This window comes from Clinocottus analis, unplaced genomic scaffold, assembly GCF_023055335.1.
Source record: "Clinocottus analis isolate CAN_PGR_092001 unplaced genomic scaffold, fCliAna1.0.p SCAF_22, whole genome shotgun sequence".
Taxonomy (NCBI): Eukaryota; Metazoa; Chordata; class Actinopteri; order Perciformes; family Cottidae; genus Clinocottus; species Clinocottus analis.
The window spans coordinates 4,960,481-4,977,585 of NW_027175954.1; the positions used below are offsets into that span (position 1 = coordinate 4,960,481).

The following is a 17,105-nucleotide window of genomic DNA, read 5'->3' on the forward strand; positions in this document are numbered from 1 at the left end:
TATACATATAAAGAGTGCACAGTGTGGTGAACCTACTCCATCAGTGACAGGTGGAGGAATAACCATCTGGAGGTATGCTATGATATGAATACAAACTTTATACAAAAAGAACCAAATAATTCATAGGTTTTAATACAAAATAAATGTTGTGCTGCCATATTTGCAGCTTAATGCATCTCAATATTATTGTTGTATTCATTTAAAAAAAATGTATGTGCAGATTTAACTTTTTAGAAATGATTGATTGGTTTACCAATCTTATACTAGATGTTGGTGCTGTTATTATTGCTTAGCAAAGCAACTCTGTGAGACAAGCAGCCCTGTGTAATGCTATTAACAAATACTAAGTAAATGGAATAACACAAATATCTAATACATTTTGCAACTTCCCTTTAAAATGAAAACTATTAATAGCATAATAACACAATTGTCCGCTATCAATAATTTCCCAGATTGGTGATCATTTAACTTGTGTTTTAATTTGATGTAACAATTGATGGATTAACTACAATTACACTCTGTACACGTCTATCATTATTCCAGTAGCTCAGGCTCCACAGTCCGAATTTGCCAAATATAATTACTTGTATTTGTTCTTAACTAGTTTTATCACATATCTAAAAGATACTAAAATACAAAATGCAATAATAATGCAAGAGCGTTCGTGACTGTAACTGCCGGGTTCAAGTCTTTCTTTGGCAGTGGATTACATGATTTATGACTCTTTTACTTTTCTCCACATGCCATGGGGTCGTCAGAGGGACACTGGCCACGCCCAGGTCACGTGCTGACGAGCGGTGAGCCAATCCTGAGCGAGGACGGGACACAGCTGACGGTGAACAACAACACACACACACACACACACACACACACACACACACACACACACACACACACACACACACGCTCACACACGCACACACACTCACAGCTTCTTCTTTTCCTGCAGGTGGTGGTGTAGTGGACTCTGCACGTAGCACATGAACTCTTCGGATACCTCGTTTAAGATGGCTGGTGTCTGGCTCTGGCTCTCTTGCAATGTTCATGTTTTTTGGTTGCTGCTGTAAAAAAAAGAAAGAAAGAGGGACGTGGTGCGAGCTTTCGCGTGTGGAGGACACCCGGGGACCTCCGTCCATCCCAAACCAGCCGCACTATGGCTCCGTCCCTCATCCAAGCTTGCCGCAGTCTGGCTCTCTCGACGTGGCTGCTGTCGTTTTGTTTCGTGCACTTACTGTGCCTGGACTTCACGGTGGCGGAAAAAGAGGAGTGGTACACCGCTTTTGTCAACATCACCTATATAGACCCCGTCACTTCGGAGGTCAGGACAGAGAAAACAGAGTGCGGTCGGTATGGCGAGCAGTCGCCCAAGAAGGAAGCCAGAGGTCTCGTGCTGGTGCCGTCCAGCCTGCAGGACAGACAGGCGTGCGACCCGAGCGTCAGGTTCCCTCTCGTCCCTCGGAACATCGCCTGGGTGGCGTTGGTGGCTGCGGGGAACTGTACGTACCGAGAGAAGATCCGTAACGTAGCCAACTACAACGCCTCTGCAGTTGTCATCTACAATGTGGGCTCCGGTAGTGCAAACGACACCATAACGATGCCCCATCCAGGTAAGAGACAACCAGTCGACATGTATTTTTCTTCATAATTCCCGTTCAGAGGCTGGAGGGTACAAATGTCTTCAATAAGTAGTTGCTTCTTAAGTGTTGGGCCGAGATTAATGCGTTTCATTCACGCCGCTGAAGTCACAGAGCAGCGTCTGCATCTTTATAATCAGCTTAACAACCAATTAGTTTCATGATAAAGTGCAAAAAAAAAGTGTACTGGATCCCAGGAAGATGGAATGATCATACACCACATTTTTGTTATTAGTGCTTTGATTCCCGAGTTCCACTTTTTTTTGTCATTTCAAAAAAGAAACCCCAAGTTTCAAAGTTGTAAGGGTTGTTTAAACACAACCTGGACAGTCTAACATGTAGATTCTCAGTTAATTTAGTCTCTGTAGTCACTCAAAACTACATATCACTGAGCACAAAAACCCTAAGTTCAAAGAAATGTCTTTTGCAGAATTTAGTTTCCATGCTGCATACAAACAGGGTGAAATCAAATTAATCAGAAAGAAGAATGTTGAAGCAAAAATGCAGTCATGCAGACTTGGAAATAAATCGTTTTTGTAACTGTGCTAATCAAAAATGACAAATAAACATTGTTCCATTAGTACTCCTGATTTATTTCTAAGCGATGAACAATCACAACATGTTCACAACAAACAGGGAAATGTTTGTCATGATATGCGCCAAGGAGCCCACAGGAGTTAGATAAGTAATGTTGAGTAAATCTCCTCTTCAAATTTTGTTCACAAATATGACTTCATGAATGAAGGAAGAAACCACTTTAATCAAAAATACAGTTCAGAGTTTCGCAGAGAATCAGGCTGCAGGCAATAACTCCTCAAAACAAAGCTGATCAAAACATATTTTTGCTCTGACCACAGTCAATACACCACCAAAGTAAACATCCTAGAAATATTTAAATAAACCTTTTGACATAACCCATGAAAAATGTCCTGAAAACAAAGACCGTAGAAAAGTTTCTTCACATTTCTTTTTCTTCATTTCTACAGGCAGTGCATGTTTTCTCTGACAAACTTGGCTGTAAGCAGAGTAATTTACCAGCAAATAAGATATGCAGGTCATAAACAAAATTGTTGAATCGCAGACAAAGTTAAACGACACAGTTCATGAATAGGCTCCAGAATGTCCCTGGAGAAATTCCTCTTGCACATTGTTCATGCTCATTACTAAGAATGCTCTAAACATTTCATCCTGCTTTCCTTTCACCATAATTCAGATAAGATCTGAGTTTATAAACGTTTTTATATGCTGATTTGAGTTCGCTTCAGTTTTCACACAATATTCAAAACAATAAGTAAGAGATAAGCAGCAGCAACAACTTAGCGCTGAAGAGCTTTATAGTTGCTTAATATTTTTATTCACAGGTAATATTCACATAAATCAGTTTGTTGCACTACCATTACATTATCATGATGTGGTATATAAAACCTCCACTTCTGGAACCAAACAATTTTGTTCCCCCTTAGTTATTTATTATTTGGTTGTTTCTCCAAACACAGCGGGCCATCATGCATAGAGGCAATACCTTTATCGTATCACCCAGTTCAGTATTAGATCAACAGCTGTCCTAAAGTTGAAACAAACCGTTTAATCCAGGCTTGCTAAACTCTTATTTATTTGTGTTTTTTACCTGTCAAGTTGAGTTTACCTCGACAGGTTTAACCCACCTTGAACGGATCAGACATATTAGAATGTTAGTGAGAATAAAAGCTGCGTTTAAGGCCTCCAGCAGCTGTGAGAAGAGCTTTCTATACGAGCCATGACAGTGTGAGGCTCGTATTGTTTTCACCTTGTGAGTCTGTGTGTGTAATCACGGCAAAATGTGGTCCTGGAGAGACCTCCTGTACCATAAATACTGTCCCACAAAGGCTGTTTGAAGTACTCTACCAGGTGTTTGTGTTTCTGTCCATTTGTGGACAGATTCTGTCACCGCAATACTTCCCCACGACCGTGCAAGATGCTTACTAAACCTTACAGGCAGTTGAGATGAAAAGGAAGGCCGAGATCAGAGATGGGTGTGGTAAGGGTGTCAGAAGTGTTGTAGGATGTTTTTCCCTTTATGCCCCTGGTCAATCCTATTGCACGATTCTTTGTAGTTTCCACTTGACATGTATTTCCATTGGAAATGGCTTCTCGGGCAGCTTGTTGCTAGTTTTCATAAAGGTGTGTCTGATCAGACCTCTAGTTCTGTGCCAGGCAATGGCACGATGCATGAAAGTTGTTGGACAAAAGGAACTGTGCAGAAACAGATATTCAAAGAAAAAGACACCTAACGATAATGGTCGAATTGATCACAAAAAGTTTTTATCTCAAAGGTCTCTTTGAATGCGTATGAGGCACCTGTCATGATATGCAGTTCATTTGAATTCAATGCAAAACTTCTAAATCTTTTGCTCAAATTCAGTGATGTGTCTGAGGAGAAAGTAGAGACCAAAGCAAAGCTACAAAGTGAGTAAATGATGGATCTGCATTCTCCAGATGGCCAGATGCACAATTTCCCATGTAATTGAAAACCTGGCTTTCCCTGCTTTAAGCCATGGCATAAATATAAACAAAGACACTAAGAGACAGAAATGCAGCCAGGAGAGGTGTGAAGATGAAGCTTTTAGAGAGGAGGAAGGTAAAACAGAGCACAGTGGCCAAAGCACGGGTCCTAAAGTGTAGATTGAATGTGACTCTGCCAAAGAAAGAATGGAGCACTTTCCTCTCCAGAGACAACACAGCTGGGCTGTAAAATCCACAGTTGCCAGAGCCAGAAACCTCTCAGGGCTTGATTTGATTTAACCCTAACATCCCAAGTCTGAGCGGGGTCAAATTCATGATACTGCCAAGTCAGAAACTGTGGGTTTACCTTTTGAAAGAGTGTTCATACTGTGCAGTCATTTTCTTGTCAAAGTTTTATACACTCAAAAGAAATGCGCATTCTTGATAGCAGCAGAAAATTACCATACAGACTGGAAACCGCTCACTTGGACGAAAAACAAGGTGTACAAATCACATTTGCTATTTTATGGGTCGCTATGTTCCAGACTATTTCTTTGCCTAAGAGCAGAAACTTCCTGGACCCTTCGCTGGCTGCCCGGCAACTGCTCAGTACCAATTAATAGTCGGAGACGCAATTACCCGCAAAACCACAGCGTTTGGTTTTCACGCTTACATTTTTGTGTTGAGTAATTACCTTTAAGAGCTGCTAGGGGGTGGAAGTTGTTCCAGTTGAACAGAGCCAGGCTAGCTGTTTCCCCTTGTTTCCAGTCTTTAGGCTAAGCTAAACTAACCGCCTGATGTCCAGTGTACACATGTGAGAGCGTTATCGGCCTCCTCCTTTTACTCTAATCTGGAAAGAGAATAAGCACAATTCCCAAAATGTCAAACTATTCCTTCAATCACTCTGAATCTTTTTTGATAAACCTGCATGCTCAGGCCAAAGTGTATCTGTCAGGTTCAGATTAGTACATGGTTGTTAATAAAGCGTTTACCAGTTAATTCTGTGGTAATCTGGGCCTCAAAGTTATCCTCTCTGCAGCACACAAAAGCCTGTTAAATAAGTTAAATTCACAGCACTGAACAGGTTGGTGTTCACTGGATTAACCTATTCAGTACGTATTCTTCTTTGCTACCAGATTTTGGCCAAGTGGGTCTGAAAACACAATTTTTTTTTCCAAGTTCAGCCTCAGTCTCAGTCGTTGCACTCCTGTTTTAGAAGCAGCTATTTCTGTCCACTGTGGCTGCGTCACAGTGAACAGAAGAAGGCGATCAGAGTCAAGGCTTAGGGAAATCTTACATGTTCTGCCTTCCCTTATTTTGGCTGGCTAGGAAGCAGAATATGGCCATACAGGGGTATTTTTTTAAACTCTACTGATACTGGAAGCAACAGTTTTGTCCGTTGACATGAGTTGTTTTTTTTAAACGTTGTTACATCATAGTGATTTTCCCTTTGCACCATATGGTCAAACTAAAACCATAAATCTGCGGGTCAGGAGTGTGTGTTTCTGAGGTTACACACATGAAAAAAGAGGTTCACAAAACAGGAAACCATCATCTGGGGTTCTTGAGTATTATTTAGTAAGACAGGTAATACATCTCATAATAAATCAATTTTAGAAACTTAAAATGTATTCCAAAGACATGTTTACCTTGTTTAAATGTTCATGCCTGTGAGAAAGTAACAAGCAAAAAAGGGGGACAGCTTGTGACCTGAGAGCCTGAATACACCGCGGTGTTCAGCAGCATGTTACCGTCTGTTGGCTGTCCAAACACAAGCTTTTGTTTTCTCGGTCATTGTTTGTAGCAGAGTTTGCTTTAGAGGCTCTCGCATATATACGCTCATTTTGCTGGAGCAGCCACAATAATACAGGATAAACCGTTGTGTGGTAACACTGGAGATGCTGCCAGCTGGATGACTGTGTGGCTGTGGATCTGGTTTGTTTTTTCAGAAGATGTTTGCGACACATGAAGTGCTTTATACCCATTTCTACCGTACCCGAAACAAATTGTGAACTAAAACGTTTCTTTCATTTTCAGGAATGTTTTTGCATATATTTTCTGTACTTTTAAGTTTAAATCTTTATGCCAAGAATGAAAATTAATAGAAACAAAACTGTTTCAGAACATGATGAGAGTCTGGCTTTTCAACCCTGGTCATATAAAATGGAACAGCTGTGCAGATTTGACAACAGACCTGTTACATAAAGGGATTTGTGAGTATGACAGCAATAATGCATTGCTGCTACATCCTGAAAAGGAAGCATATCTGTTGGATTCAAAGCCTTTAACTCCTCTGGAAAACACCAAAGGCCGTATTTTCAGTGGCGCTTCTGCAGCAGAATTACCCCGGCATAGCATTTTAAAATAGCTTCGTGCTGATCTCTGTTACATGAGGATTTGTCCGTATATCTGGCAGGCTGCACAGAAAGTACTGTTGGTGATGACAGGTTGAACAAAGCCACTGTTTTATGGTGACTGATAGAGGGACTCAAGCACCAATGTGACTCCATGCAGCCGCAGTCATAAACATGCAGCAGAAGGAATATGATGTAACAGTACTCAGACTGTTAATGCAGGTCCTGGAATCAGCAACCGGCCGCAGACTAGAGGCTTGTTCCCTTATTGTGTCTAGAAACATAGCGTTCGGTCTCATATGATCTTCCCTCATCACAGACGACCTCGATTAAACCCAATGGAGTCTGCAAGAAGCTGATCTTTTGAGACATTTGACAGCCAATATATGCCACGTAACGTAAGCCAACATTTTTTAACCCTCCTACATTTCCTGTTTACATACTGCAAACTGTCAAATAAAAGCAAAACTGCCAAACAATGATCTTTTAAGAAGGTTTTTGAAAATTAACTGTTAAACTTCAGTATATAACACATCTTTATTCTCTCCGTACTGCAGTTTATATATACTGTGTTATACTTTCTTTAGCTCTGTACGATTGGTAAACTTTTTTTTTTTTTTTACTGTTTGATTAAAAAATGATTCAATATAATCCTTGCTTCTCAATGTGAGGATTTGTGGCTTTGCTTTGCTTTGTAGTGGAATCTGAATCTATCGATTTAGGTTTCAAACTGCAATTGTTGCAAAACAAGACATGTGATAGTGTCTGCTTTGGCTCAGGGAAATTGTGAAGGACATGTGTTGATTTATTTTGTGACAATATAGACAAAAGATGTATTAATTAACTAAAAGAAAAATCAACACATTTGTCAATAAATAAACGGTTGTAATATTTAAACTCTGGAAAGCTATTTCTTTAATGAGCTGGATGTTTTTTTTACATCTTGACATTCATAGGTCTGCAACTAACAATTATATACAATTAAAGTGCTCTTTCAAAACTGTAATCCTTGGAGGAGGAATACAACATTATTTTTTATAATATTATTTATTTAAATGTTTTTAGGCTAAATATTAATTAAAATATTGCTATGGATCAACATACATATTTAAAGATGTCTAAAACAAAATCTATGATCCACCATGTGTAATTTGAATGTAATAGTGGAGTTTAAACTTCTCTCCAGGTGTTAAAACTTCAGACACAATCCTGAGGACATGACTTCTCGCTACAGTGTGGACCTGATTCATCGTCTAAACATCTAAACTGCTACTCCCTGTGATGTCTGTGTGTGCAGGCACAGGCGATGTCGTGGCCATCATGATCCCGGAGCCTAAAGGTCGTGAGATCGCGGCCTTGCTGGAGCAGAAAATCATGGTCACGCTGTACATCTCCATAGGAACCCGCAACCTGCAGAAATACGTGAGCAGAACGTCGGTAGTGTTCGTCTCCATCTCCTTCATCGTCCTCATGATCATCTCCCTCGCCTGGCTCGTCTTCTACTACATCCAGAGGTTCCGCTACGCTAATGCTCGAGACCGCAATCAGGTACGGCCGTGTTGCACTTTGTTGGATCAAAGTAGGAATTCATGAGCTAATGTGTTTCTGCCTGAAAGGGGCGACTGGCAGTGCTGCAGTGCTGCGGTCTCGCTCTTGACATTGGCTCATGCATTTTTCCATCTGGTGTCGGCTCTGTGAGGCTTTAAGGAGAGGCCCGAATTAGCCCGACAGCTGGCCGAACAGAGACGTGCCGAACCGGTGAACCATCAACCCACTCGGCTCTCTGAGAGCCAACAGTGCAAATGCTTGCTGTTGCCTTCTCCTCATAATGAAAGCCGCCTCTGACGTTCTTGTGACGCCTGTAATAATAATAATTCATCATTGAGCCTGTTATGATAGGAGCCGGGGCCGTGACAACCACTGTTGGCGGTCTCACTTGATTTGTGGTGATCAATGTTGGAACAAATCTGCTCTGATTTCATTTCTACGGCAACTCAATAAGGTTACTGTTAAAGCGTAATATTGTGTCCAAATACTTGTGCCTCAAGTCTTAAAATCGTCTGTCACCAGTTTCCTAATATCCAATAATACTTTTGAATCTAAAAATAAAAAAACATAATCTAAAAATAAAATACCATAATTTTGTTCTATGCCAAAAAACGAGAAAATATTTCTCTAATTAATTATTGTTTTATGTTTGCGCTTCACTGGTTCACTCTGGTTCAGTGGCGGCGTATTTTATCTTACAGTTAAGACAGTTAAGGTACTACAACTACAGTTGTAGTCCACACACAATGCTTGGGAAATTTCGTGTTGGTGCAGATGAACATGTCGGCTTGTGAGGTGTAGACCAATATGCAATATTTTCTGTATATCAACAGACCAATGAGACGCCTGCACATTGCTGAGTCACTGAGGTTTATTGTTTTGTATCCACAGAGACGTTTGGGAGATGCTGCCAAAAAGGCCATCAGTAAGCTGCAAGTTCGCACCATTAAGAAAGGAGACAAGGTAGCAGTATATGTCACATAAACATCTTTGGCCATACTGTACATTGAGTTTGAAAGTAAGATATACATGATTATCAATGTGGAAGACAGTATTTGAATTATACAGTACTTATTTTGGAATATACCGATAGATGTATCATATCGGTAGGGAAACTATACCCTCTTCAATGAAATCTTGTTTTATGGCTCACACGTTGATGCTATATATATATATATATATATATATATATATATATATATATATATATATATATATATATATATATATACTGCAATCATTTAATTCATTTTATCTTGTTTGGTATCTCTTGTTTTGTATTTTTTTCTGCCTTTGTCATTTGTTTTTCATGTGAAACACTTTGTTATGAAAGCTGCTCTATTTGAGACTTCATTGGTCATTTTTGTCTTTTCCCATTTCTGTCTTGCTGTGTTCTGCGTTTTAGGAGACTGAGTCCGACTTTGACAACTGTGCAGTTTGCATTGAAGGATACAAGCCCAATGATGTTGTGAGGATTTTACCATGCAGGTAATGTTTGTGTGCTTGTAACTTTAAAACTAGGTGTCTCTTTTTGTTGAAGGCATAAAGTCATAGACCATAACTGTCAATATGCAGTATACATATTTCACGAGCTGTCATTTGCTTTCAAATGTTTCATGTGTGCACTGCGTTCTGGTTTGGTCAGGCATGTCTTCCATAAGCACTGTGTAGACCCGTGGCTACAAGACCACCGGACGTGTCCCATGTGTAAAATGAACATCCTCAAAGCCTTGGGAATCCCAGTAAGGTCCTTTTTGATTTATTATGTGTTTTTCTCATTTTCTCTCATTCTCATATTAAGACTACAAAGTGCAAAACATAAAATAAATGACCACCCACAGCATGCGTGAGAGTGCCACTAAAGACGAGACCTTTGCCACGTTCCAGCTTAACGCAGACTGTTTAGATGACGTTCCTCCAGACTATGAGACGTCTGTCGGCGGTCCACACACCAACCCCATCAGCGGGGCGAGTGAGATCACGATAAACGAGAGCTCGGTGGTTCTGGATCCAGCCGGAAGAGAAACAGACCTACAGCATCTCCATCCTGATGAGGACACGGAATATCAGGCAGGAGAAAGCCACATCAGTGCCGGGTGGTGTAAGTTCGAACATCACACATTTGTAATGTAGATGTAAAACCCTGAGAAGCTGGGGGGGGGATTTTATTTTGGATGTAGAGCTAAGATGGGAAGTTGTGACATTCAGTTTTAATTTAAAGTTACAGTTAATACAAAGATATCACCACATGTCTCTCCATCCATTTATTTGTGCCTCTGTTATTTAACACAGAGAAGTCTTTGACTGCTTCCTGTTTTCTGCCATAACTTGTGCTTCAACATACATTGGGATCTATTAGACTTGACAAGACTTTTTGTCCCCCATCCGTTGTGCCGATTCTGCTACTTCTCTTGACATTTGAGGGTTGACTTGTTTATTCTGAGGCTTTAATCAAGCCAGCAGCCACCTGGTTAATGTTCCCTAATTCAGATATTCCTGAGCGACACAGCAGGGTAATAGCGTTCTCTTTCCAGAAAGCCACAGCCTAACCCACGTACACTCAAATGTTTACCTTAAAGTGTGTTGTACACTTGAGCACCTCATGCAAATGCCTATGAGCTGTTTCTTTAACTGACGGCCATTAAACATCTGCTAGCCATCAGCGCTTTATCGTGTGAGTACACACACATGCTCATACACATGTTCTTTCTGCCAAAAACATTTCCACAGAACAGAGATGTAGCCCGAGTTTTACAAGTTTTGAGTCAGATGTAACACCTATTCTATGGCAGGATGAAGGAATAAACAGGAGATTGTTAAGTTTTATTCATTATTGTGTTCAACGATTTCAAATCAGTAAATCTATGAAACAAGGCATTTATGGATCATGCTTGGATTTAATGCCACTCTGTTCTGTAAAGTGTACATTACTCCAGCTCTATACAGCTTGATGTAATTACACTTCCAGTGGTTTTACTGTTGTTTACTGCAGTCAGGTTACTGTCAGCGTAGAGTTTATAATTAAACTTTAATGCGGTGTTTGAAAACCCGGAGGTGCAGAGTGTGACGGTAAAAAATAGATGAAGTGTTTGAGTAACGAGTGCCAACATCCTTCTACTCGGTATGTTCGACTGCCTCCAATACTTCTACACTGCTCGGCACAAACATACCCACACAAAGTTACAATCTCTTTTTGTAGCTCGCTTTCTTCCCCGCACAGTAAAGAAAACACTATATTAGATATTGTTACTCATAAGTGTTATGAGATGTAGGAAATTTAAGCATTATATGTTTTGAATGTTTTTTTAAATTAGCTATTCTTTATTGAAAAATGGAAGTCCAAGCTGTTTAGCCATTATTTATATACATACATGTATGTATGTATGTATGTATGTGTATATGTGTATATGTTTCAGTTTTCTATGTTTTTTAACACAGTAAACTCAATATATTTGGAGATCTTGGACTGTTAATTGTTCAAAGAAGCAATATTTTAATACAAACATTGCTACCCGGTGTCAATATTTGACATTTTAAAGACGTAAGAGTTCATTATTATATTGAGAAAATGATCCCAAGTTAAAGCCCTAGTAATAAGACTTAGCTAAATATTTCAAGGCATTAACCCAAATAATTCTATCTTTTTTAAAGGACTTGACTGTTCTGAAACGCTGGTTTAAATGCATCCCTCAGCGAACTGTCAAGTAAGAAATATCCTCCCTCTCTTCCCGCTCAGGTGGCTTCCAGCCTCCTCCCAGCAGTGATTCAGACGCCTCCATCGCCATGGGCGTGGAGGTGGACATGCCGGAAGTAGACCTGTCCACGGAGCAAGAATGTGATCAGGCTAAATCCTGAGCCAATGAAAGTTGAGTTAAAAAGCATGAATCACCAGGAAAAGGAGGACATAGGCATGACAAAGGGACCGGGGCCCCCAGAGATCCGCTATGTCTTCGGGTCCCAGAAGAAGGGAAAATGAGCAATACAACATTGCCGCACAAAACCCCCCCAGTTTTGTCTCCACCGAAAAACTGATATGTCCCTGCATCTGTCGACGTGTCGCTTGTTCGTAATTTCTGACCTCACACCTCACAGTTTTGTCTGTTTGACTGCTACGCTGACCAGACGGCCAATCACAGCGCTCACATCGTGGTGGCCCAGTTTTTGTTACACATCATTTTGACACCCTTGAAGGTTCTTGATACGATATTCAGAGTATTAACATAGCATCAAACATGTATTTGATATGTAAAGATATAGTGGAGCAAAGAGTGGAGTGGCTCTTCCTCTGTATTGTAATCCGATCTTCTCTGTTCTTTGCTGACATTGCCAGGCCGGTCGCACGTGTTTTTTAGTGCATGTGAGCGAACCCTACTTGTGCGCTCATGACAGCCGCTCTGCACTGCTCTGCACTGCTCTCCTACAGTGGTCACAGCTGATAACACCGTCCTGACCAACGCGGTAAACTAACACTGTCAGCTCTGTTAGCCATGTTGCTCAGTTAGCGCTGTTCGCACCGTTAGCTACGAGCCACGAGCTCAGCCATTTTCATCTTGAGGGCCATTTTGAGGCCACGGATATGCTCTTAAATTTGTAAACATAGTATCTGGAATATAATAGGTTGTTTGAGGCCTACTAAGTTTACCAGTACTAAATAATGTTTCTATACCTGTTACTGGACACAATATAAGCACAGAAGCAGCAGGGTATCCTTAATGTCAGATTGCAGCTTTGATTGTTATTCAAAATCTGTGCAGATTTATTGGTATGAGATCACTGCCAACATATTCCTACTGATGTAATGGATACATAGCATGTCAGAGCCTATGTCAGAAACTTATTCTGAATCCAACAGCTGGTGTGAATTCCCACCAGCTATCTTTCAACTTCAGATTTGGGTACACATTATTATTCCTTGAAAACTTAAAGCGTAGGCCTTTAAGTTCATATGGTCATGTGACATTCAAGGAGCTGGGATATTTATGCACACGTTATGCTGTAATTTCTGAATTTCTAAATGTAACGATTTCTATAACTAATTTTGTGTATTTATAACTTATATTTTACCAACTGAATATTCCTCTTGTTGAGAGAAAAAAAAGCAAAAACAAGGTTGATATTTCTGTCCTCACATTCGACAATCATAGCTTGCCGCAGGCAGTTTGAGGCGATGTCACCCACTGCCCTACTGAAAGTGCTGCTGTTTTACAAGTTATCACAACAAACGGCGCTGGTGATCACTTCCTGCTGTCTGTCAGTATGGACAAGTTCATGTCTCTGTTCACACTGCTGCTGAATACAGCTGGCAATTGTAGTTGCCACTACCAAATTCTGTCAGGGTGCACATACTGTAGGCAAACTTCCTACACTTGTCAAGCCAGTCGGGATAAATATGTAAACCAGTCTTTGTGCCAAGATTGTCAGAAGTATTTTAAACATTGTCGTTGTTTCACACATACTGATTTCCTTGGCTGTGTCACAGAATAACATGGGGACGTAGAATTGGATGCTGTAAGTCAGTTAAAATGGAGAATGTTTTGGTGGAAAAGTAGGGTGATGTGCATCGCCGGACAAATAATATGCATTTGAATGCCCAGTCGGGGCTTTCATTTGAGGAATGTGACGCTCCAAACATTTATTCATATGGAATGAAAAGCGTACAGTGTGAAAATGTTTACAGTGTAATAAATGAGAGGTTTTGTTCGGAATTAGGCCACACAAAGTCGGCTAACTTTGGGAACCTCCATGCAAATAACCCCCGCAAAGATCTCAAAACAAACACATCGAAGCAAACGGAAAACGGCTGCATTACTATACAGCAAACAACACAACTGCATCACAGCCACCATGTGCTGAGGAACGGGTCAGTCTGCTGATTCTCAGGTGGTTAAAGCTGAGAATACTCTAGTACTCCCTTTGATCAACTATAGTGTGAGATTTATAAAAACATAGATCCTACTTAATGACAACAGTGGGATTGACTATAACTACAATAATAATCGGTTGCTCAAAGTAACAAACTTACAAAAGATGTTCGCCAGAATCTGCAAAAAAAACGCCAGCTTAGTGTGGAAGGAGAACCAAAACAAAGATATAAAGATATATTTTTAAATGTAGCTTGTACTCTTAGGTTCCTGTGATGATGTTGACTGTTAATTCACATTCATCATCTTTAACAAAACAACAAAAGGAAAAGTGGAAGAATGAATTCTACCAAAAACTCTCGTCGTCCTGCCAATAACCTCCTTATTACTTTTTCCGTAATATCACATTGAAGAAGATCAGTAGGATCGAATAGTTGATTTGATGAGTTTCCTCTCACATTCCTGTTGACTTACACACTGAAGAAGCTCCGCTGACTGAGACGATGGAGCCAGAGGAATTTTTCTTCCTCTTCCAGTCATTGTTTCCATGATGTCCTGCTGCCAGGCACTCCACCAGGGACTCTGTTATATAACACACATGTCCACACGCCTGTGTTGGGGTCGATCATTGAAGGATTATTGAATGTATGGGCAAATGTCTGAGTGTTTCATGAAAGCGTCGGGTTGAGGAGGGGGACTTTTGTAATTCTTTATTTCTCTAAGCATTTTGTGAGAGTGTATGTTCTTGGGCTGTAGCAGCTTGATGCCCAGAGACACTACTTTGTACATAACACTAAAGCAAGAAGTTATAATATTTTGTTTGACCGTGAAATACTGCTTGAAGTCGGATGCATTCATGAATGTAAGTTGTCAATCACTATCTATGAGACAGGGCTGTCTGTTTGATATAAAGCTTGGTTTACTAGCGATAGAGCTCTTGCATTGTGGATGTGAAGGTGGAGGGTGATTGGGATCTCTTGCCAGCGCGTCACAGATACAGACGTTTAAGTCTCAGCCAGCACGATGCTTAAGATAACAACCCAGAAAGATCAACATTTGTTGCTCTCCTTGTCTTTCTGTCAACACTTTACATTTATTCTGTCATGTTGTCTCCTACACACACACATATATACACGCAAACACGCACGCAAACACACACACACACGCAAACACACACACTCTGTCTCCATCTGACTGTTTTTTATGGTGGGCGTAGCGAAGATAAAGCCAAGCACATCCGTTTTTCTGACAGCAGTGCTTAACAGAGCAAGTTTGGCTAAAGCTGAAGCTTCTTTTTACAGAAAAACTTTAAAAAATATTTTACTAAAATACAAGTTCTTCACTCAGTTTTGTTAATGAAATAACTCTCCTAGGAATAAATAGAATCGGACACAATTTGAAGACACAAAGGACGTTGGTGGACTCCATGTAGTGTACCTGCAACATTGAGTAGCACATTATTTTATGTGTCTTAATAATTCCCATCAAGTTTCCTGGAAAGAACAATGGATGTGGTGCTAATTTGGGGAAGAAAAGCTCCATTTAAACAAAATAATCATTCAATATTCATATTAAACGTGAATAAGGATCCCAAAAAAGGAATACCACAACATATTCTGAGTAATTTATTTACAGAACATACTAATTATGCACGAAACAGTACAGTACACATGCAACAATTAAAAATGCCACAGTATAATATAAGGTAATCCATGATAATAGCTCAGCGAAAAAAGAAGCTTGTTAGTGCAGTTATCTGCTGTTTACTGACAAACAGTCTCTCTAGGTTACTCAAGCAATTAATTGGAACTAATTATTGAAATAAATATACCCATTGATATAATTAGTACCTTATTATGTGTTTATTTCTTGGAATTTATTTGAAATGTATTCTGAATATAAGTTTGTTCTCTTGTCACATGTGTTTTTTTCTGTTTGTGTAAATCTTCCTCTTTTTTTGCAGTTTAACCTTTCAGAGAATGATGAGACTTGAGGAAGTCTATTTTTAAAGTTCAGCTTTCGAGAAAGGGGGCAACAGTATTGAACATGGCACATGACTCAGTTGTTGCTTATTGTATACTGTTGTGATCTTTTATCTGTACTATTGTGCGTTTAGGGTGGGGGTTATCAATATATTGTACACTATACCCAGCAGAAATAACAGCATTGCTATTTTGTAATATAAAATAATTATAAGTATGATTTGCGTTGTCTCTGTCCATTTCTTGTGCATGATGCACGTGTAGGAATGTCTCTGGTTGTGAGTTATAATCAATTGAATCAGGTTTTTTCAACTTTGTTTAGCTGAATAAGGGAAGCCGGTCATAAACACTATCCAAACTTGTGATGTTTGAAGGCGACTGGTTCCACTAAAGGGAAGCAGACTATAGACATCTATTGTGGTCTGGAAAAAGAAAAGCATTTTCCTGAGATTAGATGTCAGAACTGAGTTTATTTATGATTACTTTTTTTTATAATGGAAGAATATAAGATGTTAGGTTTATGATGAAATAAATTAACCTGAATCCATTATGTTTACTGTTATTAGATAGTCTCAAAATTGTGAGATTAAAAAAAGTCCTTAGTAGTATTAATAATGAGAAAAACAATTAATTATTGTTGAAATGTTGGACATGTGCCTCGACAGAGATCTACAACCAGTGATCTACAACCAGTTTGGTAAGAAATTAAATCACACACACTCTCTACAGTATCCTATGTAAGATGTGATGGCTGTAGTTTTGTTTACTATTGAAAGATTATATGATTAAATGTAGGGAGGGGTCTGTGAATTATAATGAATGAATTATGCCTCAGTGGAACGTTTTAATTGGGTAATTGGAAATGTCTATCAAACAGAGCTCAAGTTATGATGAGATACAGGACAATACTATTACATATATATGTATATATATATATATATATATATATATATATATATATATATATATATATATATATATATATATATAATTTGTGTGTGTATATATATATATATATATATATATATATATATATATATATATATATATATATATATATATATATATATATATATATATATATATATACACACACACACACACACACACACACACACACACACACACACACACACACACACACACACACAGTGGCTGTATTATAGTGTATATACATTGTGACCGTATTCATTTACTGTTGCCTTTAATTTTGCCTCTAATTGCGGCTGCTCAGCCTGTTCTTAC

General features: G+C 39.3%; 1 protein-coding gene across 1 annotated transcript; it reads left to right on the forward strand.

Moving 5' to 3' along the window:
• The first annotated feature begins 20 nt into the window (after positions 1–20).
• Positions 21–15,721, forward strand: rnf150a (ring finger protein 150a). Its single transcript, XM_068588753.1, has 9 exons — positions 21–72; positions 759–835; positions 950–1,607; positions 7,767–8,017; positions 8,909–8,980; positions 9,423–9,505; positions 9,663–9,759; positions 9,905–10,118; positions 11,754–15,721. The coding sequence occupies exons 3-9, from the start codon at positions 1,154–1,156 to the stop codon at positions 11,870–11,872; spliced, it is 1,290 nt and encodes a 429-aa protein (XP_068444854.1). The 5' UTR covers positions 21–72; positions 759–835; positions 950–1,153; the 3' UTR covers positions 11,873–15,721.
• The last annotated feature ends 1,384 nt before the right edge of the window (positions 15,722–17,105 follow it).